Source organism: Ixodes scapularis, unplaced genomic scaffold (assembly GCF_016920785.2).
Source record: "Ixodes scapularis isolate PalLabHiFi unplaced genomic scaffold, ASM1692078v2 PGA_scaffold10__122_contigs__length_95168666, whole genome shotgun sequence".
Taxonomy (NCBI): Eukaryota; Metazoa; Arthropoda; class Arachnida; order Ixodida; family Ixodidae; genus Ixodes; species Ixodes scapularis.
Genome location: NW_024609836.1, coordinates 73,800,774 through 73,808,831, shown reverse-complemented (window position 1 = coordinate 73,808,831; position 8,058 = coordinate 73,800,774). Strand labels below are relative to the sequence as shown.

At 48.2% G+C, this 8,058-nt stretch overlaps 1 protein-coding gene across 1 annotated transcript; it reads left to right on the top strand.

Moving 5' to 3' along the window:
* The first annotated feature begins 1,130 nt into the window (after positions 1-1,130).
* On the top strand, positions 1,131-6,431 carry LOC8025462 (tetraspanin-33-like). Its single transcript, XM_040215474.1, has 4 exons — positions 1,131-1,335; positions 1,914-2,263; positions 3,363-3,581; positions 6,063-6,431. The coding sequence occupies exons 1-4, from the start codon at positions 1,131-1,133 to the stop codon at positions 6,429-6,431; spliced, it is 1,143 nt and encodes a 380-aa protein (XP_040071408.1).
* Positions 6,432-8,058: the final 1,627 nt, after the last annotated feature.

The following is an 8,058-nucleotide window of genomic DNA, read 5'->3' as shown; positions in this document are numbered from 1 at the left end:
AACGTCTCAAGGCGTTATCGTGTATCGTTTTGAGACGTTGTCTGTCCCTTTTTCTTTCTACTTCACGATTTTCTGTTTTTCAAACTACAGTCTCAGGTTTTCAATCATCATGTATAACTTGCACCAGCTCGTCTGCACTTTAACCGTTTTTTTCATTGCTCGTATTAAGTTGGGAACAAAGTCGACAGCTCAGAGTGATTCTGTGCCTGCCACGACTGGCCTAACTTTTCATTGTTGCCAATAAAAACTCTCCGTAAAAAAGAAAGAAAGAGATGAGCTTTAAAATTTTAAATTCGATAATTTCATGAAACAAAATTTACCTAATATTTGGATTACTAGGTCAGCGATGTTTGTTGGTGCGCTTGGTCGATTTTCAGACAAATCGGAGACCACGAGCAAAAAAACCGGAGTGGGAAACTCTGGCGTAACTTTTTTGGTAGCTATAGAGAAACCAAAAGACAGTCACAGCATTCGAAAAAAATTGTGTAACCCCCTTGTCAAAGAAAATGACGTCACCCGCAACACGAACCCCTCACCCTCACCCACAAGCTCCATTCAAACCATCATCACTATTTTGCTTTCATCCCTACAATACCATTGCATATCATTATCAGAGGCGGGGTCGCAAGCCTTCGTGGTACGGGTGATTTTCCCTTCTGCGGTACCGCGGCTTTCCTGATCAAACATTGCCCCCCCCCCCCCCCCCCCAAAAAAAAAAAAAAAAGACGCCTATAATTTGATTTGTCCATAATAACGAGACAAAAAATGCACGTAGTTCGAGTTCGTTCCCGAAGTTTTGGTAAATTGTTTTGAGTTCGTTCCCGAAGTTTTGGTAAATCGTTCCTATACCTCAGATACTCACGATAACGATACACGACAACGATAAACGATGCATGTGCAATGGCGACGGCGGAATATCGGGTACCAATACCGGAGTCATCGCGGAACGATCCACTAAAACGATACGCGAGTGTATTCCCAATCCAAACTGCACGCAGGTGAATCCACCGCCGCAGTCTCCAAAAATACCCGTTCCCGGCTTCTCAGCACCGGTACATGCGCCCCAGGCCATCAAAAGGCCGTTTCCGGGTGAAAACTCGGCCTTGCTTCCGACAAATTTGCCACCCGAAATGCCGCGCCCACCGGCGTTGTCCCTACAAGGCTCCCCGAGAAAGAAACCCTTTGTTCCTTGGAGTCTCGGGCAAGCGAAACCGGAGACGACCAGAAGCAGCGTACCGAAAGACTATCCGGACGAGCTGTCCGACACCGAGATCCACAATGTCAAGCGATTTTACCTCTGGCCGCTGAGTGCATTCAACTTTTTCTTACTGCTGTGTGAGTCAGACTCTCCATGTCATAATGTTCGGGAACCACGCCCGTTGTCCGGTTTCCTTCGCGTACCGGAATATTTTTTTCAAAGTATTCTGGTCATGTTCCCTGGAGCTGAGGGAAGACCGTGTAGATGTCCTGCTTTCTTTAAGAACGAGCCCAATATACAGCGAAATCTTTGACACTGAAAAATACCGAATCTGTGGGGAAAAATAAACGTAAAAAAACTCTCCCCGAATTCGGCGAAAAAGAAATCCAGAAAATGTGGATGGAACGTTATAACTTTTTTGCATGTTTAGCCCCCTTCCAAGTCTCTTTCATTCAGGGTCGGATTTAAGAAAGGAAGAAGGGGGGAGGGGGAGGGGGGGGGGGGGGTAACGAAAAAAACAACACCCACCAACGTTTTTTTTTAAGAATGAAATGTTTCAGTGTTTAGTGAAATGGCAATTAGCAGGTCAACAAAATAGTCCTGCGCAATGCTATGCCCGTGACGTACAATGTCCGTAACGTCAAATCTCGCGATCCCTGTAGGCCCTCCCGCAAGCCTGACCGATAAAAATCGCCTTTGCCTTTATCGGTTCCAGTCTCCGGCCTGTTGTTCGGAGCGGCCCTGTACTCCATGTTCGACGAGACCTCGTCGCCGGTTACACCGCCCAGCACGTGGCTGGTGCTGTTCATCCAGAACCTCGACGTCCTGCTGCTCTTCGCCACGGGTTTCCTCTTTGTGGCGGCCTCCATAGGGCTCATCGGCACCGTGCGCGAGAACATCGCGCTGCTCGACGTCTACCGCAACATCCTGATCGTTACCGTCGTGCTGACCACCGCCTTCGTCACCTTCCTCGTGCTCCTGCCAAGTCTGGGCAAGGCGTACGTCTTGGCCAACATAACGCCGAGCGTCATCGCGCACTACCGGGACACGCCGGACATGATGAAGGCGAGTGAACGCGGTGCTTCGACCCTGGTCTTCTGAAGGTCTCATGTGCAATGGAGTCTTTTCAAAAGTGCGCGCCATATTGGCTTCGCTTCACCGCAACTTGGCAAAGAGTGAACGCTAGGCGGCCCCTTTGAACAAGTCAGAGGAAAGCAGGCGAGTCACGTGAGAGCCCTCTCCTCACCGAAGGTACAGGAGCGAGAGCGCAAACCGAGTATAGTTGGAAAAGAGGGGTACAAGGAACTCTGCTTTTACCAGGACCCTCTATTGCGTGTCTCAGAAGTTGCTTTTGTCCCCCTCGGAGATTAGCCTCCCACTCAAAATTCGTACAAAAGCGGCTTTATTCACCGACAATGTCACCTCAAGAAAAAAAAAAGGCAAGTTTTGCGCATTTTTTATACGCTGCGCGAGGCTGTCGAAGGAAGAAGCGATGTATTTTGGCGTTTGAACAGGGCACGTCTTGATGACATAGCATATATATAATCTAAATTCTAAAATGTACTCAGATATATCTTGACTCTCCCCATAAAGGAGGAAAATTGGTAACGCTCCCCAACTTTTTTTTTTTTTTTTACTACGGTTTTTGAGGTGAAAGCGAGTATATTGAGGTAGAGTATGGTCACCTGCTTCCCTCTGGCGCGCTGATTGGCTCACTGGCACCAGGCATACCATTCGCAGTTTGCGAGTGGGACGGAGTAGAGTAACCGCATTGCCATTGTTTCATCATGCACTCTTGAGCATGTATCGGAAACAAACGCTGCGTCGGCGTCCAGTGTCGGATTTCAGCTCGTATCGAGCTCGAGTAGTCAGCGTTCGGTGAGGATTCGGATTTACTCGCACGGTAATCATACGTTTCGTGCCCCAGAAATGACAGCCAACGCCAAGTTGCTTCTTGGGGGTTCCGTTGAAACGGGTTCTTCCTGACACCTACACTCATAAAACTTGAATATGATAAATGCACCACCTAAAGAAACATTTTTGAAACGCTTAATTGCACAGTTCATTATTTCGTTTACATTTTTTTAACGCCCGAAAATCGCTCACTGTGTGGTACAGCGTTGGTTTCGGCGACGAATTATCACGGAGGGTTCTGCGCTTGCAGCTCGTCAACTACGTGCAGTCGGTGCTCCACTGCTGCGGCGTCACCCAGGAATCCTACCGGGACTGGAACGAGAACCCGTACTTCAACTGCAGCGTGCACAACCCGAGCACGGAGCGCTGCAGCGTGCCCTCCTCATGCTGCCGGCAGGACACCGAGTTGATTATCAGCGCCATGTGCGGCAAGAACGTCATGAATCTGGTGGAGCACGACGCCTGGCAGGCAAGCTGCTCCCATTCCTCACTATCTCCTTTCTCGCCTTGCTTGACCGCCGACCCAAGTAGAGCAAAGTGGTCCACAAAAGTGGGGTCGACGGCGGTCTCCCGTCGGTTTTGCAACTCGGGCCCAAGTCGTCCCGACTTGGAATGCCCACCGGGCTTCACTTGTGGGACCTACAGTGAGCCTACGGGGGCAGCCCATATGAGGTCGCCCCGGGAGCTCAATTTCATACACGCTGAGTAGTAAGTTAGTAATAACGTTCAGCAAGCCTCAAATTTCTCAATCACGGTTAAATTACAATTTTCGGCGATTTGGTATTAAAATAAGCCGATCTCCTATGTTGGATTTCCAGAACGTACAGTAAATATTCTCAAAATTAGCGGAAAGTGACGTTTTGGGAGTTCCACAGGTGGTCCAAGTTGGGCATGCCTACGCTTTTCCCCCTTGGAGCTTACATCTATCATAGCCTTGCCCGCGAAAAGCCTTGGTTGGACCTGGGGAGCATGGCATGGGCAGCCCAATTTAGGCATGTCAACGCGGTGCCCCCGTGGATAACTGAGACGGGACCCACGGGGGCATCACAGGGGGGGGGGGGGGGGGGCAAGTTGGACATGCACATACTTTGCCACCGTGGAGCAGGCACCATTCATTCCTAACATGACCCACGCACAGCCGAGGTGGGACCCACAGGAGTTTTACACGGGCAGCCCATGTTGTGCGCGCCCACGCTTTGCCACCGTGAAGCTTGCACCATTGCTAACATGGCCCACGCACATTTGATCTGAGGTGGGACCGTCAGGGGTTTTACATGGGCAGCCCAAGCCGGGCATGCCTACGCTTTGCCACCGTGGAGCCCGCACCATTCCTAAAATGGCCAACGCGCAGCCGAGGTGGGACCCACGGGGGTTTTACAGGGGCAGCCCAAGTTTGGCACGCCCACGCTTTGCCACCGTGGAGCCCGCACAATTGCTAACATGGCCCCTCCACAGCCGAAATGGAACCCACGACGGTATCGCATGGGCAGCCCAAGTTGGACATGCCCACGCTGTGACAAACTTTTCCCTAGCATGCTAATTGACTCTCTTTGCGGTGCCGTCACTTCTTGAATGATTTCCTCGACAGTCCTTAATTCGCAGTACACGAGGTTGTAATCCGTAATAACGAAATCGAAGGCTGATTCCTCAGCATAAAGTAGGTCCCAGTCAATCGTTGGTCCCAGTCCTCAATTGTCAAGTTTTCCTCTGGCTCCATAGGAACAGCCACTGTATACGATTTACGAATCCACACTTGCGAAAGCAGTTTTATCAGCGTTGATCACATGATCAACGCTGATTCTGAATGTCATTTATCATGTTAACTCGAGCGATTGAGAGTTACTAAAACCCAGCTTATCAATAGAAATGCAGCAGCAACCCTTAAGTAGAGGAATGCGAGTTACTCCAGCAAGTCGAATTCGAATCACGTGACAAGACAGCGCAGCCGGTGCATCAACGCTCGACGTGGATATGTCTTCGAATTTTGGAACGCACCCACGGTTATTGTGATTGCACGGGGCGTATGTGGAAAGAACGGCGAGGAAAATGATCTAAAACTGCTACGGTTGTAGGAGCCGAGCGATGCCGCCCGAAAGGGTGTGTAAATGTTGTGGATCATCGTTAGTATGGTCCACCGCGGCCGAAAAAGCATTCTGACTATCCGGAAACGTAATTACCAAAATATGCCTTTAAAGGAAAAGGTCTTGTGTGGCGATCGAGGAAAAAGGGGAAAACGTTTAGGAACCTGACAGGTCCTTTCTCAGTACCTCAATGAACTTCGTTCTCTTTGATCGGTGATGATTGTCATGCGAAGAAAAAAAAGTATTAAAAGAAAAAAATACTTGCGGTGCGAAAAGTATCTAATAAATAAACATCTCGCTAATGGTTTGATAGTAAAGGACTAAAAAGTGTTGTACGAACCGGAAAGCTTGTGATGGGGAAAGCTTGTAACTTCCTTTAACTGCCTTCAATAGAGTAGTGAAACGACAATTTATAAAGCACCTTAATTTACTAGAAATCAACTTGAACTTGTGAAACTCCCAAATATATATCTAAGATGCACATCTGCTGCTCTAAATGGGACACCCTCAAAACTGCAAGATAGCAGCAGTGGCTCAGTGCCCTCATGCTGCGGGCACTGTTTTAAAAGCTCTGTTACTTCGCCTGCCCAGTGCTTTACCGCGTCTTCTATGCTTATTGTTCGCTTCCACAAAGTGCTGTTGTGGAACGTAAAGGGGCGGAAACAAGCACCAAAGAAATAGGGGCTAGAATATATCTCTCAAGCATTCTTGCGACTAAACTAGTTTTTAAGCCGTGTGTGCATGCATGCGTGCTCTGTTCATCATATTTCTGTCACGTTTGAAAGAGATCAAACTACATATCGCTAACCTTTTGCGAACCACACAGTGGCGGCCAAGCACGTGACAGGTAATCCGGTTCCCCAGCACAGGTGATATACACCAGGGGCTGTGCTGGGGCCCTCTTTCAGTACCTGGAGGGCCAGATCATCAGCGCCGTGCTCATCGGCATGCTCTTCATCCTGTTCATTTTCTACCTCATCGCTTTGACCATGTCCGTGCGGAGTGAAGTGAGGGCCCTCTCCAAGGTCTACACGAAGTACTACAAGACAGTCTTCTACGGGCAAGTCCGGATGACCCGCCGCTACCAGCGTCTCCGGAAGCTGAAAGGCGCGTCCAACACCGACGACGAGCGTATGGCGGCCATTATCCTGGGTCATCAAGAGCCCCATGGCAAGACGAGGAGACAACGGGCTCCGCTGTCCGACAGTAGCCCTGAGAAGAGTGCCATGTCCACCTGATACGGTAGGAGCTGCCATCTGCATTCAGGTTGGTTGCTCCGACTGGATCGATGCTTATATATCCGGGAAAGTTGGAACATCCATTGGAAGCCTTTGTATCTGAGTAGGTCGGAGCTCCGACGTGAAGCTTTTGTATACAGAAAAATCGGAGCTCCAATTAGAAGCATTTTTGTATAACTATGCTGGAGCTCTAACTGAAAGCTTTTGTATCCGGGAAGGTCGGAGCTCTGATTGGACGCGTTTGTAATATGGAAGTCTGGAGCTCTGACTGAGAGTTTTTGTATCCGGGAAGGTGTACGCTCCGAAATTTTCTATCCGGAAAGACCCGAGCTGCGATTGGAACTTTCGTATCTGGGAATTGGACGAAGCTCCTACTGAAAACATTTGTATACGAGAAGGTCTGAGTTCTGACTGGACGCTTTTGCCTCCGGTGGAAGTGAGCACAAAGATTTAGGAAGTTTTGTATCACGCATAACAACTGCGCAATACGAACACTGAAAGTTTCCTAACTCCAGTGGTGAAGGAGGGATAGGAAAGCCTTCACAAAATGCTTTACCGAAATCAAGAATGGAAACAATTTTCTTCATGTTTTGAGTCATAGATGTACTAAACCGGCATGGTAACGGGATTGTTTTTAATGTCAATTTGCGGCCAGAAGACAAAAAAAAAAAACAACATGTTATTACTTTTCATAATGTCGTGCTGCGAAGCTAAACTTAGCAAGAATGAACTTCATGGTGGAACGGTAAAGAGCGAGAAAATACCAAAAACAAGGGCGTATTAAGGCTGGGGAACATCTCAACTATCAGGCGTCAAAATCCTTGAAGCGTTGCAAAAGGCATCTTGCTGTATTAGAGATATCAATGTTTGTTTTCTAACGTTGAGTCGTGCAAAAACCAACACACTAAATACGGCATATAGTTGAGAATGCGAAAACGTTCATGTGGCGTCAATGTACGGCTTACGTATTCTTAATTCGACTCAATTTCAGAAATGGCAGTTACATTACGCGGTCCCGGCGTACGGGACGAGTTCACGGAGCTGGATTGCGGACTTTCTACCAATGACTTCCAGTTCAAGATTAGCAGCCCACCATCCCCCGTGTTAAAATATTTCCCTGAGATTTTTTAACATTGAATGCGTTTTCGTCTAATAAATGCGTTAATTATCATGCTGCATAGAGGTCAGTTGATTCGTAGTTACTCGGTGCTAACGTCCCCGATCAATTCTTGTGATTATATAGGTGTTTTCAACTATGCGCCAGAACACCACCGCTATACTATATACTCCGTTTCACCTTATGTTGCACCGCACCGAAGGCTGGAAGCGCTAGCTCGATCCACGATGTGCCCTAGAGCAAGGGGGGGGGGGGGGGGGACCTTGCGCTTGTAGCTTTTCTTGCGGTGCATTATAAGGTGAAATAAAGTATTTTGTCTTTATGAGTTCTTTGAAATGCGCGCAGGATTAGTTATTTGTCATTGAATGGTGCGAAGTGCACAGGAGCTTTAAGGTGCAACCCCACCGTTAATGACGTTTTGGTGCTTTTCCGACGGCTTATAACTTTCTTTCTATGTATCGTACAATTATAAAATTAGTGTCAAATTAAAGAGCAGTTTTTCAACAATGA

Bases quoted from the DNA above. Each gene is read 5' to 3' on its own strand.
- LOC8025462 (XM_040215474.1), top strand. From the start codon at position 1,131: ATGCCGCGCCCACCGGCGTTGTCCCTACAAGGCTCCCCGAGAAAGAAA. The intron at 1,336-1,913 runs GTGAGTCAGACT...TATCGGTTCCAG, and splicing joins CAACTTTTTCTTACTGCTGT to TCTCCGGCCTGTTGTTCGGA. The intron at 3,582-6,062 runs GCAAGCTGCTCC...TCCCCAGCACAG, and splicing joins TGGAGCACGACGCCTGGCAG to GTGATATACACCAGGGGCTG.